Raw genomic sequence first — 23,283 nt, forward strand, 5'->3', positions numbered from 1 at the left:
GGTGTGCTGTATTTCATCGCAATGCCCTGATCCACAAGCTTTTGCTTGCTCTGCCCTTCATGACCCTATATACTGTAGACATTAAATTCGGCGAGTGAAAACCAAAAGCAATGTTTTAACTACAGCATTTACCTGTAAAAGCAGCAGCTAACTATCCATTTCTGTTCGTGCATCCATAGCGAACACAAATTGACGTAGAGTCACGTTTGTATTTCAATGAATAACACTACGATACACAATGTCTTAGTCTCGAACACATGGCGGAGTTGCTGGCTTCGCGTTTGCGGAATTAGGGCATCTTGTTGAATTCACATCACCTGACTGGACATGCGTTGTGTAATTCGTGCACAATGTCCTGAATGAGGGCTACGTAACTGTAAATAGGCTGAAGCCGGTAGAAGTCGATAGGTTGTATGCGACGAGTGGCTTGTCTCCGGAAGTTACCAACATTGGCAATCTTTCAATAAAATATATGCGTGTAGTAGCCATTTCGAAGTGATTCTTGAATCGTGTAGCGCCCAACCGGTGAGCAACACACGTGCGGTACGAGTACTGTGCGAGGAAAACACAACTTGTTCCCCCAGCACCGCCATTCTCCCCGCGGCTGTCAGTATGTTGGGTTCCGATTGACGGAACTTGCTTCCTCCACTTCCCACACCCCATGAAAACTCGGCCAGGACGTTGTGAACAACTTACCCCGCAAACCATCTTAGTGTGGTGATGGGTGCTCGTACCACTATCATTTCTCCCCTTCCTTGTTCCATTTATAGATGGAGCATGTGACAATACTGTTGGTAAATCCATTTATGGGCTCTAATTTCTCTGATTCTCTCGTCATGCTCATTTTGCAAGACGTATGGGGAAGCAATGTTGCCAGACTCTTTGGAACGTACACTTTCGAGATTTCAGCAGTAAACTTCTCTGCGATACACAGTGCCTGTATCTGGAGTTTATTCAGTAATTCCGTAACGCCTGCTAAACGATATCGCGAGGGAAAGCGCTGCTCTTCGTTGGATCATCATCATCATCATCATCATCTTCTTCTTCTTCTTCTTCTTCTTCTTCTTCTATGCATCGCATAAAGAGTACAAAAATCGATGTCCGCTATGCTCAACCTTCTTCCACACCATAACAGGAAAGAAGAAGGTGGTGATAAAATACCAAATCGATCATGTAGCAGTCGCACACAAGAACTGCAGAGAAATCATGAATGTATAAGTCAGAAAGTGGTGCAAACACAGTCTCCGATCATTATCTCACCAGAATCAGGCTGACACTAAACTGAATAAATTCGAAGACCACGGCGATACCAAAGTTCGATATGATAAAATTACAGTTATCAAGGATCAAGGGGGAATGAGAAGAGTGGGAGCCTCGACCTGGGAAAAAATTCAAAGAGAAAGTAATCAATAAAGCGAAAGAGAAAATTATTCTAATCAGGAAGACGACACACCCATCGTGGAATGATACATATTATAAAGCAAGTGAGGGTAAGAAAACAGCGTACCGATGATTGTCAGTGAAAACCTTGTAACTCTGTGTGTTTGTGACAACCCTTAATTCTAGTAATCAGTAACTCCATTATCAACGCGAGATTTCTAAGTGCATGTATTTCTGATCCGTCAATAACTAGGTTCCTGCTATACAGTTATAACGTAGCAACTTTGTGTATATGCCTACCGTCGATACAATACCTGGAACAACGAAAAAACAAAAGTTAATGTGGCAACGTTCGTAGAGGCGAGAAATCAGTAACTGACAAGAGACATCGGGAGAGTCAAAGGAGAATATGAAAAGAATCAGTTAAACCGAATAGAGTTTATGAGCCCACATTACAAGAGACTTCCACAAGACATTTAAAACCAGAATCGTTGGGAACCGAGCACAGAATATGGGGGAGTTCAGTAAGTAATGCAACACACTTTTTCTTTAACAGATTGGTTTTATTCAAAATGCCAATAAACCACATTATCCCCATACTCTTTCGGCTATAAAACCGTATTTTCAAAATTATTTCCGTTCATTGCGACGGCCTCGTGACACTTTACTGCGAGGGCCGGTATGCCCGCAGCACTCCGTCTTCAGGACACGACTGGCCTACCAGGACCATCCGACCGCCGTGTCATCATCAAGGAGGTTGCGGATAGGAGGGGCGTGGGGTCAGCACACCGCTCTCACGGGAATCGGCGTATCCACTGTGGCAAGGCCGTTGCCTCCTTTCCTGTCTTGCCTTAATAAACGTCCCGTGGTTTGTCTGGTCTACTTGTTTAATCGACTAGCGTGGCAGACTAACTTGGCTGCAGCTACGATCAGCTTCTACCCGGATGAAATGTTTTCTGCAGCCGTTAGCCATCAAGCCCATCTACGTGCATTAGCCCTCAAGCAAGCAACTGATTAGCGGCCCGTGTTAAACATAGCCATTTTAGTCTCTGGATACACTTGCTACTCCTCACTATCTATTACATGTTATAGCTTTCTTCAGACTAATACTGTAAGTCCGCCTATCTGGCGGAGCACAATGAGAGTTCAATTTGTGAGGGGCGAAGGATTTGCGAGGTAGGGGGGCGGGGGGGGGGGGGGGGGGGGAGGAGGTTGTCCTCGATTGCCACTCGTTGGTGGGTGCACTCTTTCTGGATCGAATTGTATAACAAAGAAACAAAATTAAAAGTAACATAAGAAACAACAGTTAAAAGCAATCTGATGACTCTTAATCAGTGATATCAGTATTTTATTCTTTGTATTTAAATTTATTTGCATCGTGTTGCTTTATGTTAGTAACTACAGTGTTTCTGGTGCATCAAATATCAGACTATACGCTTGTCTTCTGTGAAATATGAAGATAATGCTTATCTGGATGGCTGTCAGTTTTCTTTTTTCATGCCCAGGAGTTCCACTCAGATAAGGTGCTGGATGTTAGCTCACTCAAAAACTGTAATAAATGTGATATTATCTCCTACAGCTGTCCAAGTTCAAGTTAGGGTTAAAGCTTAAAAGGTTGATCTTTATTTAGCAATAGTTCGACTGTCAGCCTCCATCTCTCTCTCTCTCTCTCTCTCTCTCTCTCTCTCTCTCTCTATATCTCAGACCAAACATGTAGATTAAGTGAGAAGTGGCAAGTTCTATTACTTCACAAGAGACTCACTTGTGGCAGTCTCTAATGCTGACAACAGGACCCGTATGAAGAAAATGGGAGGGTGGCTTTCCACAATGACAGGTACTTATTCTTCAAAAAGCGAGGTCAAAGGAGGGGGATGGGCGTTATTGTTGGACATTTTATCTGTTATTGCCGAAATTTTGGCATGAACGACCACATAGAACCATTCATTGCATGAATTCCTACTGATGTTATGCAACTTAAATGTTTATTTAATATCTTCAGTGTGGAAAATGTAATGTTGCTCAAGGATATTGGACATGTACCAAATAGAACTAACAACGGATGCAAAATATCTACAAAGAAGGGCTGCACAAATGTTCTCAGGTTTGTTTGACTCTCAGAAGATCATTATGTTGAGAAAAATGAACTGGCAGACATTTTAAGACAGAGGCTAACCATCCCACAAAAATCTGCTTACACAGTTTCAAGAACCAGTTCTAAGTGAGGAACCCAGAAGTTCAGCACAGCTCCTTGTGTGTGGTGGTCATATGTAGGCCCTAACAAGTTGCGAGAGATATGGTGACTGTGTGTGTGTGTGTGTGTGTGTGTGTGTGTGTGTGTGTGTGTGTGTGTTTTTCCTTCTCTGAAGAATGCGTTGTCTGAAAGCTAAATGTGTAACTGTCTTTTTGTTGTCTGTCAGCAACTCAACATGTCATCTTCACGGTGAGCGGTAACCTATCCTTTCCCTGTTATTGTTGACTTTCCAACCTGCAGTGTTTGTAGCTGGTAATATCTTTTGATAGATTCACAAGACATTGTGTCATTTGTAAACCAAAATTGAAACACTTAAAAAGTTTTCATGCGTTAGTGCGACAAGATGAAGAACCATCTTTAAGTACGCAATTAGGTTCCAAAACAAAGTAAACATCATTTATGCTGGTGCAGACAATAAACATTAATATTACCTAATAAACAAAAAAGTATTAAGATGTTTGCATACGTAAGATTTTAGAGGGGCTGTTCAAAGCATATCTGAATCTTTCACAAGTTAAAAATCATGCAGTTGCCATATGCCATAGGGAGCCTTATTTCAGAATATCGATACTGCTTGGTGAGTACATCACAAATAGTGAATTGCTCACCTTCCGCTAGATAAATACATTCCTGCAAACAGTGAGTAATATGTGCTTTAAATGTTCAGGAATGTAAAATTTTGCACTTCACAAAACCAAAAATCATAACATCCTATGACTGCAATAAAAATAAACCACAGATGGAATCCTTCAACTTTTACAACAGTGATATAAAATAGAACAATCATGTTGGCTTGGTAAATCTGGTGGCAGACTGTGGTTGACTGGTGGAATACTGGGGAAAAAGCATTCAGTCTACAGTTACAGTACTGGTGGAATACTGGGAAAAAAGCATTCAGTCTACAGTTGCATACAAAATGTGAGAGACCTATCCATGTTGCTTAAGTATGTAGGGCCTGTTCCAAAACGATGAACATGGTGTATTTAACATACTCAAAGATGGGGGAGCACAAATTGTCACAGGCTTGCTTGAATCATGCGAGACGATCACACAGATACTGAAAAAACTGAACTTGCAGACTCTTGAAGTTAGTTTTGCTTATCTTTTAAAGTTTTTAGAACCAACTTTGTGATGAATTTAGGAAAATGCAACCACCTTCTACTTACCACTCCCATAGTAACCATGAAGATAAGATTAGATTATTGGACTAATTACAGCACGCATAGAGGCATTGAAGTAATCATTCTTCCTGCACTCGATACATGAATGGAATGGGATGAAGCTCTAATTGGTACAGTGGGAAGTACCCTCTGCCATGCATTCCAGTTGATTGCAGAGTTTTGCTGTAGCTACACACACATTCTGGAGACTTTCCATTCCAGAAATATGTCTTATGTATAGAACAAAACGAGAGTTCCACCAAATCTCAATATGCTTTTAATGATGAATAAGGATTATCAGAACCTCCACCAAAAGACAGATTACGCTGTTAGTGGGATTTACCACACAGCCACATACAAACAAAAACTTGTCAGTTTTAGCGAGAGCTTGTCTCTTAGAAGTATGTTGCACTGAATATCTCTTTAAGCAGATGTGGTCTCTTTGTCAGAGGATATAGCCACAGGATCAAGCAGCATTGTCAAAAGATGTCCTGCTGAACTGTTAGCAATTGTTCAAACATTATCCCAGCTGAAGACTGAGGCACACGTTGGAACAATTCATGCCTGTTGTCTGGGCTCCGAGGTCATACTTGGGTCATTCCAGCATCTGGCAGAGAAGATTGAAGACCAGCTGCGCATGTGGAGTTTCAATGAAGCTCACAATTTGCAGCATTGTCCCTAGAACTGATCATGCTCCTTTTTTTCCTGAGTCGGGTGGAAGGACTGAATGAGAGACTTTGAAGGTTCTGTGACAAGCTAGGCTGCAACTTCTTGGAGTTTGGCCATAGGGTTGAGAACTGTTCGGTGCCCTAAATGGGTCAGGTGTGCACCACCCATTAGAGGCTGCTACCCAGGTAGCATGTAGATTAAGCAACTCTGCATCCAATCCAGATAACAATAGCTGTAGGAAACCCTGAGGTATTGGTGTAAGTTCAAGAGAAATGACTCCCACTGGTGAGTGTGTTAAAATCCTAACCTAGTGGTTAACTCCTGAAAGCGTTCACAACAAAGTGCCAGAGTTAGAACTGCTCCCAGAAAGCAGTGAAGTTAACATAATACTAGATACAGAAAGCTGGTTGAATCCTGAAATGATAGGAGTGGGATTTTTGGAAAAAAATAAAGTGTATATCAAAAGAATAGGCAAATGGGAAATAGAGGTGGTGTATTTGTCACAGTAGACAAGAAACTCAAATCCACTGAGATAGAAATTAAGCTGCATGTGAGATTGCTTAGGCAAGACTCAGTATCGGGATGGGCATAATGTAATACTTGGATCCTTGTATCACCCACCTGACTCATCTCCTGATGTAACTGAAAATTTTAAAGAAAATCTCGGATCACTTGTACTTGAGTTCCCAAGCCATACTGTAATCATTGGTGGATGCTTTAATCATCCAACAGTTAACTGGGAAAATTACAGCTTTGTTAGTGGTGGACATAAGACATCCTGTGAAACAGTACTAACTGCCTTCTCTGAAAACTACCTACAATAGATAGTTAGGAACCCCATTCATGGTGGAAATAAATTGGAACTAATGGCAACAAAGAGACCTGACCACTTTGAATGTCTCCAGATTGAAACTGGTATCAGTGAAGCAGTTGTGGGAATAATGATTACCAAAGTATAAAGAATAACTAAAGCAAGCAGAAAGATATATATGTTCAGAAAACTAGATAAAAAAAATCAGTAGTGCCATATCTCAATGAGGAACTTGAAACTTTCAGCACAGGTCAAAAGCATGTAGAGGAAGTATGGCTCAAGTTTAAAAGAATAATTGACCATGTGCTAGATAGTTATGTACTCAGTAGAACACTCCATAATGGGAGGGAACTTCCATGTTATATAATCACTGTAAAGAAACTTCTAAGGAAACAGAGATCACTGCATAAGAAGTGTGAAACAAATATCGTAGGGCTATAGATAGGAGATGATGATTAAAATGCATTTGGTTGTCAAAAGAGCAATAAGTGATGTCTTCAGTGACTACCATAGCAGAATATTGTCAAATGATCTTTCACAGAACCCAAAGAAATTCTGGTTGCATGTAAAGGCACTAAAGTTTGTGTCCAGCCCATAGTGAATGACACAGGAACTGAAATGGAGGGTAGCAGAGCAAAAGCTGAAATGCTTAACACCATTGTCAAATGTTCCTTTACAAAGGAAAACCCAGGAGAACTGCCCCAATTTATTCCTCATACTACTGGAAAGATGAATGAAATAAGTATTAGTGTTTCGTGGTGGTGAGAAAGAGCTGAAATTGTTAAAATTGAACAAAGCCCCAGGGCCCGATGGAATCTGTCAGACTCTATACTGAATTTGTGGCTGACTTTGCCCACCTTCTAACTATAATCTATCATAGATTCCTTTTAGAAAAAACTGTGCCAAGTTCTTGCAAAAAAAACACAAGTCACACCTGTCTATAAGAAGGGTAGTAGAAGTGATCCACAAAACTATCACCCAATATCCCAGACATGAATTTGTTGTAGAATCTTAGAACATGTTCTGAGCTCGAACATAATGAGGTATCTTGAACATAATGACATCCTCAATGCAAACTAGTACAGGTTCTGAAAAACATCAGTCATGTGAAACCCAACTTGCACATTTCTCACATGACGTACTGAAAGCTTCGGATCAAGGCAAATGATGTATTTCTTGATTTTGAAAGAGCATTTGACTCGGGACTGCATCTATGCTTATTGTCAAAAGTTTGCTCATATGAGGTATCAAGTGAAATTTGTGACTGGATTGAGGAATTTCTGGTAGAGAGGACACAGCATGTTATCTTGAATGGAGAGTCATTGTCAGACGTAACTTAGAGTGTACTCCAGGGAAATGTGTTGGGACTCCTGCTGCTCATGTTTTGTATTAATGACCTTGCCGACAATATTAACAATAACATAAGGCTTTTTGCAGATGATGCATCTATCTGTAACGAAGTACTATCTCAGAGAAGCTGCATAAATGTTCAGTCAGATCTTAATGAGATTTCAAAGTAGTGCAGAGACTGGTAACTTGTTCTAAATGTTCAGAAATGTAAAACTGTGTGCTTCACAAAATGAAAGTCATTGTCTCCTATATCAGTGAGTCACTGTTGGAATCGTGGGTTTAATTCTCCATAGGGATACGAAATAGAATAGTTACATAGATTCAATCATGGGTAAAGGAAGTGATAAACTTCATTTTATTAGTATAATACTGGGGAAGTGCAATTAGTCCATAAAGGAGATTGCTTACAAATCACTTGTGTGGCCCATCCTACAATGTTGTTAAAACGTGAGACCTGTGCCAAATAGGACTAAGGGGGGATATTGAATGTATATAGAGGAGGACAGCATGAATGTTCACCGGTTTGTTAATTGGTGGGAGGCAGTCGCAGAGATACAGGAAGAACTGAGGTGAAAGACTCTTGATGAAAGACGTAAACAATCCTGAGAAAGTCTGTTAATAAAGTTTCAAGAACCAGCTTTAAATGGTGGCTCCAGGGATATGCTACAATCCCCTACATACTGCTCACAAAGGGACCATGAGAATTAGATTAGAATAATTACTGCATGCACTGAGGCATTCATAAATTCATTTTTCCCACACTCAATATGTGAATGGAACAAGAAGAAACACAAATAACTGGTATAATGAATGTACCCCCTGTCGTGCACCTCATGGTGGTTTGGAGAATATAGATGTAGATGTAGGTGTAGATTTCCCGTGACAGTCTCCAATTACAGAATGAATGTTTTGCTTTCCACTGAAGTGTGTATTACTGTGGATCTCCTTGACAAATTAAAACTCTTTGCTATTGTGGGACTCACAGGCACTCCACTTTTGTTAGCCATGTTTTTCCAGTGGAGCTTCCTGATCTGGTACTCAGTTTTAACCTGCCAGGAAGTTTGTCTCTGTTCATTTACCACAGCAAGGCTGAATAGTTATTAGTTATTTAATAATGTGTTTATTGGCTGCTTGTAGATTACCCTATAAAATATAATTCTTGTCCATGTAATTTGTGACTTGGCTGCAAGTGGCCAAACAAATAATCTTTTAATGCAGATAATGAGTTATAAGTATGAATTGCTATTACATGGATGTGCACACAAGAGTCAAAGAATAGGTTTACAGATAATAGTAAACAAGTGACAAACATACAACTGAAAGTGTGCTATATGAAATCTCATATATGTAAAAATGATAATTAATCGAAACCCTCAGCTGCCAACAGGTTGTTGTTGATATACCTCAATGGGGACAGCTGAAAATGTGTGCCCCTAGTGGGACTCAAACCTGGGATCTCCTGCTTACATGGCAGACGCTCTCTCCATCTGAGTCACTTAGAGGACACTTTGTTTCTCTTGAATTTCTCAAACTTCAGGTGAAATATTTCCTTGCACAAAATTAAACTACATTAAATTTCCTCTAAAAAAGAAAGGTCCTCTTCATTTTTTTCTCTCCGATTAATAGTTTCCAGGCTGCAGGGGATGAAAAAAATCGCATGTTATTAAAAATACTGTTTTAACGGTATAAAATTAATGTAGATTGCTAAATAAAATGGGTGAAGAACAAATATTAAATGTTTGTATCACACGCCGTCCAGTCACATTACTGTGACCTGCTGTCAAAAGCCTGAAAAACCCCTTTTTGCAGCACAAACCACTGCATGATGTGCATGAGCACAGTCAGTGAGGTTCTGGTAGATATCAGCAGAGATTTGGAGCCATGTTGACTCCACTGCAGTGGTCAGCTGCAGTAGGTTTCTCAGTTGAGGATCCATGGTACGAACAGCCCGATCGAGGTAGTCTCACATATTTTTCATGAGTGGGTTTACATCCAGAGCATTCCATGGTCAGGGGAGTATGGTAAACTTGTACTGGTGCTCTTCAGACCACACACACGCACTGTGAATTGTGTGACCCATTGCATTGTTCTGCTGGTAGTTCCCATCGTGCCGAGGAAAAAACAAACTCCATGTGGGAGTGGGCATTGTCTTGAAGGATAGATGTGTACCTGTATTGACCCATTGTGCCATCTTGAATGACAGAAATATTCTCCAGAGTATAACACTCCCTCCTCTGGCCCAGACCCTTCCGACAATTGTTGCAGGATGTCTGCTTTCAGACATTTCGTGCCTTGCATGCCAATGGTCATTTGTTCTATGGAGCATAAAATGTCATTCATCTGAAAAGGCCACGTTTGTCCACTCAGTGGACATGCATTTGCAGTATTAGTGTGCAAGTCTCAACCTTCGTCCATGGTGAACAGCAGATGGCATAAGTGGATGAACCAGGTGTATGCTGCAGCAATGAGCACTTAACGATCATTGAGGTAACACCGTTGGTAGCCCCTTGGTTCATTTGGGTGGTCAGTTTCTCAGCAGTTGCAGTTCAGTCTGCTCGTACATATCTCCATAGCCGCCGTTAACCCGTGTCATCTATGGCCCATGGTGCACCACAGTTGCTTCAGAACAAGTTTTGGATAGTGCCATTTTGCCAAACATGGTGTACTTTAACCATGGCAGCAGTTTACAAATGCAGCCATTTCAGAAATGCTTCCACCCTTGCAGCAAAAGCCATGAATCATGCCCTTTTGGACATCAGATAAATCACTCTGTTTCTGTGTTATGACAATATCTGCTCTGTTTCAGATATCCCTCCAGTACATTCTATATACCCTCCTCTGCGACCTGCCATCAGTTGGTGGTTATCACATGTTGACATTGAACATAGGTGGTGGTCGCATTAATGTGACTAGACTGCATATTGGTGCTGCAGAACTGTATTAAGAGATAATCTGTGCTGTGGGAATGTAATGGTGTGAAAAGCTAGGGGTCGAGGGTAGAAGGACGAGAGAAGGTAGTTTACTGGATTGTGATCTTGCAGTTTCCTCCTTCATAGGTCTGCAAAATGTAGAGTGAGCCAGCAGTTCCCCATTCTGTCTACTGCACTACATCAAAAAGAGCAACTGCAGGGTGTGGCAAAATGTTATACTGACCCTTTCGCAGCTTGACTTGAGAATAATTGGTGAAGCAGAGTGCAGACATGCCTAGGGGTTTCATTTTCTGCAAAGTGCTTGAACGCTACATGGATTACAAATATGAATTGCTAATAGTACTAACACAAGAAATGCATGTGGACAGACTTAGTGTAAATCTCTGCACACTGTACTTGATTGGCACAAGGAAAATTTATTCTTAGTCTTTGTGTATGGGAATTGTAGCATTCTTCCAGGAAAGACAACTTTCCTCTCCATGAGTGTAGCTTGCTTTCCAGTTAACAGTCTGATTATACCTCCCCTGCATTTTCTGCCCAAGTCTCTCATGTGAGTAGACAAAATAATTTCACTGAGTTCTTGTCTGTCTAGAGGAGGTATTTTCACTTTATTGACTGAGTATTTATTTGCATTTGTTAAGAGCTGTAATATAAAAAAGCTTGTTCGTTTACACAGTTCTCTCTGTCTCATTTGAAATTTAGATTTATTCAGTAAAGTAACTGTACATAGATTACTGTAGGAATTTTCTGTATCATGTCCCTCATTTGAGGTGATCCGTAACTCCATCGTACACAGCATAAGTGTTGCATACATTCAGCAGTGCCTCTGGAGTCGTAGCTTTCTTTGTTAAACCATGTGGACTCAATGAGTTGCTTGCTATTGTGAGCCCAGATCTCACTTACTATGTACGCTCACGTTGCATAAGTGTTAAATTCTTCACACTGTCATGCTCTTACAGTTTCTGTGTTTGTCCCTGACCATGCATTCGGACATTCTGCTCACTAGTGAGGTTGGCACCCCATGTTTTTTACACATGCTACACACAGTGTTACTCCGTGCTCATCCTGAGTGTTTTTTGTGGACACTACCATCTTATGTGAGATACAACAGAAATATATCCTAATTTCTTCCTTTCACTGTGCTCATATTACGACTGAATCATGATGATGTGCAGTAATGACTAGTATTCACTGTCCCAGTCAAATGTAACCCTAATCGCAATTTTCAGACACTCATTGCCATGAATTTATATACTTCACTATATTTGTTATCATTTTGACAACTATACACCTCAGTTTTCGAATAATTTCGTATAAATGTGAAGATTGTGTTTGTGATTTTGTATTCAAAATTGTGATTACTTCAAACTAGTGGCCACAAAGGAAATATCATCTTGTGATCCCATAACCAGTGTTTTATTGATACAATTGTATTTGATTGCTATCATATACATTTACATATATAACCTCCAGGCCTCCTTACAGCGTATTATGGATAGTGATTGGTGTAGTGTCACTTTTACTCTTGTGCAAAAATGTATTCTTTCAGTTTATCTGTTTCCAAGCTCTACTGAGAGAATATTTATAGGAAAAAATAACTTAATATTGCATTTTTAAATATACACAGCATAAAATTTGTGGGCAGCATTAATGAAGGTAAGAGTGCAGAGAGAGAAAAAATGAGTCACATGATATATTCGTAGTTATTGGACTTTTAGTCATATCAATAAAAGGTTAGTTAAGTACCAGGTAACTACACTTAAGTACACAGTGACTGAATAACGTGATGTTGTTGATTTTTAAATAGCTGATCATATAGAACTAAGACCTAAAATAGAGAATGCAATTCCAGTATTGCAAAAAGACTAGAAAAAAACATAATTCAGACTGAGACTAACATCAGGTACGTGAGAACCCAGTTAAAAGTATTGGATTGCTGTGGTACACTTAATAATGATAAAGTAATATTGAGGATCCTTGGTAATTTTCTTCATTTTGGCATTAGGCTGTGGTTTAAGGCCCATTAACAAAAGAAAAGGCCAGGGATTCAAAATGTCAGCCCTGAAAGCCTCCATCATATAATGGAATGTTTTTTTCCTTTCTTAGTTGGCAACAGATTCATATCACACACATCCAGTGCCACCAAAAGGTGTACTAATATTACACATCTTACCAAAAATGGTACACTCGACAACTAAAGAAGCATTCTTACAGATAAATATCATAAAATTTGATCAAGGAATGTACATAACTTTCAGGAAATTCTAGCTGAAATGTGAGATTGAAGTTGCTAAGTACAAAGTAAAAAGTAAACATATTTTAAATGCCAAAAATAATTGTGCCACAGTCTGAAACGTTAATGAAGGAGAAATGATCATTCCTAGTAAAGAAAGTTGTGTCCAGTAGCCACGAAAATTTTGTACACTGTTAGTTTCACTTGTATCTTGAATGCGGAAACCCTGCTTGTTCTTGTACAGCAGAGATGATGTGTGAAAGGTTTTTAAAAACATCACTGTAAATGATGATTATGAATTTATAAACAAACTTACATCAACAAAAATAATAAATTTCTTAAAATATAATATAATTGAATAGATCAAAAATCTATTCACCAAGTGGGGCAGGAGAAAATGTACATAAAAGTTAAGGAATTGCGCAAGCTTTTGAAGCCAGTGGCTCCTTCTAGAAGAAGAGTTGAAGGGAAGTGAGAGGAATGAAAGAAATGGACTGGCAAGATTTAGGAAATGGGTAGAATTAGGGAAATGGGGAGAATTGCAGAAAAGTCGCACAGAACCCTGTGTCGAGCAGTAGGCTAGAAGTAGAGATTGGAAATATTCAAGATAATAAGAGGAATTTGTTGATGTTCCATTTTTAGACCTTCCATGTACACTATGTGATCAAATGTATCCAGACACCCTCAAAAACACATGTTTTTCATATTAGGTGCATTGTGCTGTCACCTACAGTTGAAGAGGATAATAATGTGCAATAGGCAGACATCTATCCAGACCATCACACTGGAATTCCAAACTGCATCAGGATCCACTGCAAGTACTATGACAGTTCAGTGGGAAGTGAGAAAACCTCAATTTCACAGTCGAGCAGCTGCTCATAAGCCACACATCATGCCAGTAAATGCAAAACGTTGTTTTGCTTGGTGTAAGAAGCATAAACATTGGACTACTGAACAATGGAAAAACATTGTGTCGAGTGATGAATCACGGTACACAATGTGGCGTTCCGATGGTAGAATGTGGGTATGGTGAATACCCGGTGAACGTCATCTGCCAGCTTGTGTAGTGCCAACAGTAAAATCCGGAGGTGGGGGTGTTATGGTGTGGTCATGTCTTTTTCATTGGGGGGTGGGGGCTTGCACCCCATGATGTTTTGCATGACACTATCACAGCACAGGCCTACACTGGTGTTTTAAGCACCTTCTTACTTCCCAGTGTTGAAGAGCAATTCGGGGATGGGGATCGAATCTTTAAACACGATCGACCACCTGTCCAAAATGCACGGCCTGTTGCAGAGTGGTTACACGACAATGACATCCCTGTAATGGACTGGCCTGCACTAAGTGCTGACCTCAATCCTATAGAACACCTTTGGGATGTTTTGGAACACTGACTTCGTGTCAGGCCTCACTGACCGACATCAATACCTCTCCTCAGTGCAGCACTCCGTGAAGAATGGGCCGCCATTCCCCAAGAAACCTTCCAGCACCTGATTGAACATATGCCTGCGAGAGTGGAAGCTGTCATCAAGGCTAAAGGTGGGCCAACACCATATTGAATTCCAGAATTACTGATGATGGAGGGTGCCACGAACTTGTAAGTCATTTTCTGCAAGGCATCGGGATACTTTTGATCACATAGTGTACATTGGTTATATTAACAATTTTTCCATTTCGTGTGACATGTATTACAAACTGTTGACAAAATGCAAGCAATTGCACAAGAGAATATATAAGGTGGTGCAGGTCAAACAGTTGTGCATTAATAAAAAGAAAATAGGAGAATTTGTATTTGATCTCAGGATACTCAAAACAAAAGATAAAATAGGAAAATTTCTGGGACTTATAATTGACAAAACAGTTTCTGTGTAGTAAATATACTTATATACTTCATTTTCAAAATTAGAAACAATATGGGCAAATAGATATTTTTTTTATGATGAGATGAGCTGCACAAGTAAATAATAATCCCACTTGGAAAATTAGATTTCCGCAAGACACTCTCTGGTTCCTAGTAAGTACAAGTATGGAAATAAACAATTTTTCAAGAAAGCATCCCATGCATCACATTAAGCACCATCAAAAGAACACAGGCTCATGTTACATGACATTTCATGTCTTTGTGAATGTGTATTTTTCTTTGTTGACCTCCTTTTTTATGTTCCCCCTCACCCAGAGTTGCGAAATCTGGTAGACTTGCAGACCATTGTGTATCTGCCGAATGGCTGCTTCAGTGCCCTCCCAATGTCCTGTTATTAAAATCTGTTATCACTGTGTGGAATGGGCAGGACATCCATTGCATTAGTACCACATCAATTGCTTTATGTTCAATAACTGTGGATTGTGTCTGTTTGCAACTGTAGATACTTATCGCTATTTAAGTCCTACAAACAAAACAGGGGCTAATGATGCAGTTCCTGGAAAGCCCAAACCATGCACTAATATACCATGGCCATTGTTAATCCACTTCTCTCAGCTGCTTTGGGTTTTCAGCTGACCAGTATTGCATATTACAAAGGTTGATTTGCTTACAGTTTGCAAAAAAATGCTTTATCCGCAATCGGTATCTTGCTAGAAATGCTGCATTACTTTGCAGTTGTTGCAGACAACATTCAGAGAGCTGAAACTGATTTGGAGAGTCACTGCCATGAAATTCTTTATGGAATGAAATGCAGAAAGGGTGAAATGTCTTAGAATATAGTATTCACAGAATACTCTTTTTAGCTGATCGCACTGGCATATTAAAGTTGCCTCATGGATTGTTAAAATGTCAGTTGTGTTTCTCCTATCAGTTGCTATTCTTTTTTGCTGTCATGTTTTGTTGTTCAGACGTCCCCGTTCTTGAAATTATTTATGCTGTTTGCAAAGACAGTTATAAGGTCTTGGCACCATCAGGATACCTTTCAGTATACAACCACACCACTGCATCAACAATTTGGTGACGTTTGTCATTATTCAAAACAATAACCACTTCTTCAACCATTGTATACTTTGCGATAGCCTGAATTGTACACTTCATATGATATGTCAGACTTTGGTGGAACCTCTTCTCCTGATTGCAGGACAGTAGTGTGTGTGGCTGTTATGTTACTATTTGATTAAGTTTCACCTGTTATGTCACTGAAGTCCCATTTGAATTTTTCCAGTCACAGAAAAAAGTGGTTGCATTAGGAAAAAAAGATATTTATCATAACCCAGCAGCTAAAAACATTAAAAAAAACTACTACCATCATCTACTGTGACTTAGTGACAGACAAACCTTGGTATATTTACTTATTTTGGATCTATTTGGGATAGCCTGTCTTAATTGTATCTCCCATTGTTCACGTTTAGGGTTTATTATGAGTTTCGGCATAAAATGCTATAATTTGCTTGTCTTACAAATTCACTATATATATCACACCATCACGTAGACAGTGTCACAGAACTTAAATTGCTGACCAAGATGCTGTGCACAGTGATGCTGTCTGTAGTGATGCTGTTGTATAGAAAAAAGCTGTAACATTGGAGAACTTGATGCCAGAACTAATAGTTGACTTTCTTCATAAATGAAACCAATCTGTCACACACAAATAGGTGTAAAGAACCATTACTTTTGTGTTACATTACCATTGATCAGTGAGTGGGAAATACCACAACAGATATATATCTATGAGTGTGAGTGTGCAACAGTGCCTGTTTGAAGTGGAGCAACCACGTTCAATTAGTTGTACGTAAGGTGGATTCCAGACTGTGATTCATTGAAAGAATTGTAAAAATATTTTATTCACCCATGAAGGAGGTAAATAACAAAATGATGTATGGTAGATTCTTTAGAACACTTAGTACGTGACAGTAATAGAGGGAACATAGAAGATCCATAGAAGACCTGTGGGCTTTGTATGGAACTCTTCTAGTAAGCTCATGTCAAAAGAAATGCCCATAAAAATCAATTGTCCCCCAGACAGTGGTTATTATTAATGCTGTGATGATGTAGCCACTCTTTAACTTAATTTTGTTTGTTAGTACAGTGCTTAATGTGCAAACACCATTGATGAGTATATGGATTTTAGTTGACACAGGGTACTAGCTAAGACCTGTTGGTGTGGCATTCCCTGTCTGTCTTATGACCAAACACCCATTTTGCATATTAGATGTCTTTGGCTGTAAAGATTTGACTTTCTGGTGCAGTATTGCCTTTGTGAATTCCAGTGAATTATTACTAAATCATGCCCTAATAAGACCCGCCCCCCTTTCCCCTGGCCTCGCCACTCACACACACGCAAGACCAGTTATCTACAATTTATGCCTTGTTATTTCTTTGTAATGAAACTTGTGATTGTGTTTTAGTGAAGTAATGTGCACATCAGTTGAAAAGGGAAAAATCTTTTAGCACCACTCTTTATCTACCATTTATAGAGTCACTTACGTATGATGAGGAAATGTTTGTGGCTTCATTTGTTTATTCTTCCTAAGAGTCATATCTTGTATCAATGTTAATGTGAAACTGTACAGTACATTTTGGATGTAGCTTTTTTTCTTTTTTAGAAATAAACCACAAGTGTTTAATACATTTCTTGAGGACTGGTTCGCTGCTGCAACTCATGTTCATAAAATGTAACAAACTGAAGAAGAAATGTTCCAGCATTGTCACAGAATTCGTTTCTAGTACTGAGCTCAGAAACAGTGACTTCAAAGAAGTATATGTGACATGAATTAAATTTCCATTCTTTTTTAATCAAAACTGAGGATTTGTAATGTGAATTGTTTGTTATATTCTATCACCAAATTCTGAAAATATTTAGCTGAAATTAATTGTTACCGTAGCTATCTTACTTGAAACGAATTCTGACAAGACAGAAGTCTGATGGCTTCCCCCTTTTAACATTTTAATACAGGTTACTCCTGCAAGTATAACATTACACATTTTCAGTGTTCTTTTAATACATTTCCTTTTTTGTGTCTGTAATGCACCTTTTTCCTCCCACTAAGCAGAGGACCGAACCGGCACAGCCACAGCGGCAACTGACAATTTACTTTGACATACATATCACAGCCTTTAAAATATGTTGTCGGGTTTTCTCCCTTCCCTACCTCAACCCTTGTCCCAATTTGTCAACAAAATCCCAGGCAGGAGGATGGGTGAGACGAGACCAGGGCTTAAATCGATGAGAAAATCTGTGGTCCAGCAAGGAGCAAGAGGAGCAGGAGCAGGAGGAGGCATTTCGGGGGCATACAAGGAAGTAGCTCAAGTGCACGAGCATGCACACAGTCACGCCCACGGCCATCCGGCGCTCTTCTCGGCCGTCCCCACGCTCGAGTTGACTGCCCGGCACGTGCACCCCCACCCGGTCCCCGCCCCGGCCCCGCCGCCGGCCCGCAGGAAGGTTAGTGATGAGACGAAGGAAGAGGTACAAGAAGAAGACGAAGCCACCCTCAGGGAGTTGCTTATGAGGTATGTTACCTCGTAGCTCAGGTGGGCATCCCTGCCCCTCTATAATGCTTGCTCTTTTTGCGCATGCCCTGCCTCCCGCCCCTGCTCCTTTTGAATACAGTACAGCTCTTAACCACTTTGCCATCAGCACAAGTAGGCTTCATCTCAGTATATGCTCTGCTGCCGGCACTGCTACTTGTAGTGATACTACAGAGTTCCTATTCTTCAAGAAAGTGACAAAAGCGAAAGAGTCCTTAGTTCTTTCTATTTAGATTGCTTAGTGAGTTTACTTAGGTCTAATGTATATAACTTTCGGAAATAGATTTCAGTTGTCTATCAACTTTTACCTCAATGAACTTAAAATTTTGAAACTTAGCATGAGCTGTTCAGTAGCCCCCTCCATACGAGATAGTGAATGATTGCTTTATTTTACATATTTTGTGTGATGTTCCACTTTATAACTGTAGCAGTTAAATGAACTGACACAGAAATCAGGCAACTTCAACTGAATACTGTATTTTTGTTTTGCTCAATTTGCATTGCTGACTTACCATTCTGTTGCATGGATATAAAGTCTTTTGAGAATTCTCATTACATAATGTGAAGGTTTATAGGAACACACAAAACAGACATGTGATCAGTTCTTACCTCCTGCTTAAAATGCTAATTATATTTGCAACTATGTCAGGAATAAGAATTACAAATTTGCCAGTGTTTCAGATTTATTTAGAACACAAGAATAAATTTGCATAAATGAGACATACATTATCACTTGGGGCTTAAAATTTTGTAATAAATTTAAAACATGAGAACTTTGAAAAATAAAAGGGCTGTGAATTTGATGAGTAATATGGAATTTAAATTTAGCCTGTATCACAGTTTCAGTATCAGTACTCATCTGTGTTTGATAGTGTAATCTTCTATTAAATGTTATATAATTGTATTATGGCATGGATTACTCACTGGTAGTTAGTGGAACATGAAAACCTAAAACTAATGAGACAGAGAAAATTAGACCCTTTTGTGAAATTGCTCTCATGATCGATAAAACGTGCAGTATTATTGCTTCCAGTCTCTCACAAACATTTGAAGAACATAAAACTATTATGATCAAGTATTATTTCCTTTAAGGCTCCAGACCTTACCGTTCCTGGTTAGCTCCACAGGTTTTTTTAAAGCTTAAGTTCTGTTCAGTTCAGGGTGTCAGTGCTACAGGAGTAAATATTTCTATAATATGAACAATTCTGTCTCATTTTCAATTACCATAAGATCAACAGACAATATTTAATTTTTATAACTGACACTCACTCTCACAATTTTTTCAATTCTGCGTCTCCCATAAGATTAGTATTGTTTAGCTCTACTGCTTGTGTGTCATATTTCTTACAGTGAGTTGCCAATACTTACATGATTTATACAGCTACCTGGTTTTATATGACAACTACTGCTTAATAATGATGATGATGATGATGATGATGAATAATAATAATAATAATAATAATAATAATAATAATAATAATAATAATAATAATAAAAAAACCCGTGGAGGCCCGGGAAAAGAATAGGCCTCCGTATGTTCTGCCAGTCATAAAAGGCGACGAAAAGAGCAAACCACTAATAGGGCTAACCCCCCTTTTAGTGTGATTAGTTGGTTCAGGACAGAACTAAAGAAACCTCGGACAAGCGCCGTCATGGTCGGGGGACGACGTTTGAACCCTATGCCCGCCCACAATGGTAAAGACACTGCTAGCCAACTGGAAAATGATTTAAATTCAAATAGAGGTGTTTTGCAGGATATGCTTCCTGCAACCACCCTAGAAGGAAAACAAAGACAGAGGATGAGATGGTCAGATGAAGTTAATCGACACCTCATGTTCTGTTATTACCAAGCAACAAACCTAGGAACCAACACAACTGGATACAGATCACAAGTATACACAACATTTATTATCAGATACCCAGAATTAAAATTTTTAACAGAACAACGACTAGCTGATCAGATCCGTGTAATAATCAAAAATAACAGAATACCCCAGTCAGAATTAGAAAACATCAAACAACAAGTACAACAAATACTGGAACAAAATAATGTGCAATCAGAAGAAGAAGAAAATACAGTAATGGACTCAAACATCCCAGAGCAAACAAACAAAGAACAACACGCATCAATTAAACAATCAGAGGACAACAAAATCTTAAGACTGCCACCAGAACAAGCACAAATAGAACTCGAAGTAACACACATGTTAGATATAGAAGAAAAATTTCAGCTGACATATATAGAATACAAAGACACAAATACAGACATTAGTCCATTCTTGCATAGACCGCCAAATAACCTACAAGTCGAAACAACAATAAAAACTATCAACACAATCATACACAACAAAATAAATGAAAACACGACTATGGAAGAGTTAAAACTACTGGTTTATATAGCAGCACTCACTACACTAAATATACACACTAGGCAGAGATCAGAACCAACCAACACACAGAAGAAACCCACAAAACCAGCATGGTAACACATGCTACAGATCAGAATAGAAAAACTGAGAAAAGACATCGGACAGCTAACACAATTTATAAGAAATGAAATGTCAGAAAAAAAACGAAAAAGGTTAGGTAAAATCTCACAACAAGAAGTGATAGAGCAATTAGATGAAAAGAAGCAGAAATTACGAGCATTGGCCAAACGACTTAGAAGATACAAAAAAGTGAAAATAGAAGGAAACAAAACCAAACATTCAACACAAACCAAAAGAAATTTTACCAGACAATAGATAACACACACACATTAAAATAGACAATCCACCAAACATAACAGACATGGAACACTTCTGGAGCAACATATGATCAAACCCGGTACAACATAACAGGCATGCACGGTGGATACAAGCAGAAACAGATACATACAAGATGATACCACAAATGCCTGAAGTGATAATTTTGCAACATGAAGTCACCTGAGCAATTAATTCTACTCACAATTGGAAAGCCCCTGGAAAAGATAAAAGAGCAAATTTCTGGCTAAAGAAGTTCACCTCAACACATTCACATCTAACTAAATTATTTAACAGTTACATTGCAGACCCATACACATTCCCTGATACACTTACACATGGAATAACTTATCTGAAACTTAAAGATCAAGCAGACACAGCAAACCCAGCTAAATATCGCCCCATAACCTGCCTACCAACAATATACAAAATATTAACTTCAGTTATTACACAGAAATTAATGACACATACAACACAGAACAAAATTATAAATGAAGAACAAAAAGACGGTTGCAAAGGAGCACGAGGATGTAAAGAGCAACTGATAATAGATGCAGAGGTGACATATCAAGCTAAAACTAAACAAAGGTCGCTACACTACGCATGCATTGATTACCAAAAAGCTTTTGATAGTGTACCCCACTCATGGTTACTACAAATATTGGAAGTATACAAAGTAGATCCTAAATTGATACAGTTCCTAAACATAGTCATGGAAAATTGGAAAACCACACTTAATTTCCAAACAAATTCAAATAATATCACATCACAGCCAATACAGATTAAGTGTGGAATATACCAAGGAGACTCATTAAGTCCTTTCTGGTTCTGCCTTGCTCTGAACCCACTATCCAACATGATAAATAATACAAATTATGGATACAATATTACTGGAACATACCCACACAAAATCACACATTTGCTATACATGGATGATCTAAAACTACTGGCAGCAACAAATCAACAACTCAACCAATTACTAAAGATAACAGAAGTATTCAGCAATGATATAAATATGGCTTTTGGAACAGACAAATGTAAGACAAATAGCATAGTCAAGGGAAAACACACTAAACAAGAAGATTACATATTGGATAACCACAGCGACTGCGTAGAAGCGATGGAAAAAACAGATGCCTATAAATATCTAGGATACAGACAAAAAATAGGAATAGATAATACAGATATTAAAGAAAAACTAAAAGAAAAATATAGACAAAGACTAACAAAAATACTGAAAACATAATTGACAGCAAGAAACAAGACTAAAGCTATAAATACTTATGCTATACCAATACTAGCTACTCATTTGGAGTAGTGAAATGGAGTAACACAGACCTAGAAGCACTCAATACACTTACACGATCACAATGCCACAAATATAGAATACATCACATACATTCAGCAACTGAAAGATTCACATTAAGCAGAAAGGAAGGAGGAAGGGGGTTTATCGACATAAAAACCTACATTATGGACAGGTAGACAATTTAAGAAAACTCTTTCTAGAACGAGCAGAAACTAGCAAAGTACACAAAGCAATCACTCATATAAATACATCGGCTACACCACTGCAATTTCATAACCAATTCTACAACCCTTTAGATCACATAACATCAACAGATACGAAGAAAGTAAATTGGAAAAAGAAAACACTACATGGCAAGCACCCGTATCATCTGACACAGCCACACATCGATTAAGACGCATCCAACGCATGGCTAAGAAAAGGCAATATATACAGTGAGATGGAAGGATTCATGATTGCAATACAGGATCAAACAATAAACACCAGATATTACAGCAAGCATATTATTAAAGATCCCAATATTACAACAGATAAATGCAGACTTTGCAAACAACAAATAGAAACAGTAGATCACATCACAAGCGGGTGTACAATACTAGCAAATACAGAATACCCCAGAAGACATGACAATGTAGCAAAAATAATACATCAACAGCTTGCCTTACAACATAAACTTATAAAACAACACGTTCCCACATACAAGTATGCACCACAAAATGTAATGGAGAATGATGAATACAAATTATACTGGAACAGAACCATTATAACAGATAAAACATCACCACATAACAAACCTGACATCATACTCACCAATAAAAAGAAGAAATTAACACAACTAATCGAAATATCCATACCCAATACAACAAATATACAAAAGAAAACAGGAGAAAAAATTGAAAAATACATCCAACTGGCTGAGGAAGTCAAGGACATGTGGCACCAGGATAAAGTTGACATTATACCAATTATACTATCAACTACAGGAGTCATACCA

The 23,283-nt window shown here is 38.8% G+C and overlaps 1 protein-coding gene across 7 annotated transcripts in view; it reads left to right on the forward strand.

Annotated features, from left to right (window-relative positions):
- The window catches only part of LOC124794748 (glucose transporter type 1), a 502,711-nt gene that overhangs the window by 185,824 nt on the left and 293,604 nt on the right, over window positions 1-23,283 (forward strand). For 5 of the 7 annotated variants that reach the window (XR_007016606.1, XM_047258356.1, XM_047258358.1 and 2 more), the window contains exon 3: window positions 17,894-18,218. The exons of the other annotated variants lie outside the window; for them this stretch is intronic. Coding sequence is in view for 4 of the 5 variants with exons in the window: in XM_047258356.1 (XP_047114312.1) it covers window positions 17,902-18,218 (317 nt within the window). In the remaining variant the exon portion in view is untranslated. The remainder of the gene's footprint in view (window positions 1-17,893; window positions 18,219-23,283) is intronic. 7 annotated transcript variants of the gene reach the window in all.

This window comes from Schistocerca piceifrons, chromosome 4 (genome assembly GCF_021461385.2).
Source record: "Schistocerca piceifrons isolate TAMUIC-IGC-003096 chromosome 4, iqSchPice1.1, whole genome shotgun sequence".
NCBI lineage: Eukaryota > Metazoa > Arthropoda > Insecta > Orthoptera > Acrididae > Schistocerca > Schistocerca piceifrons.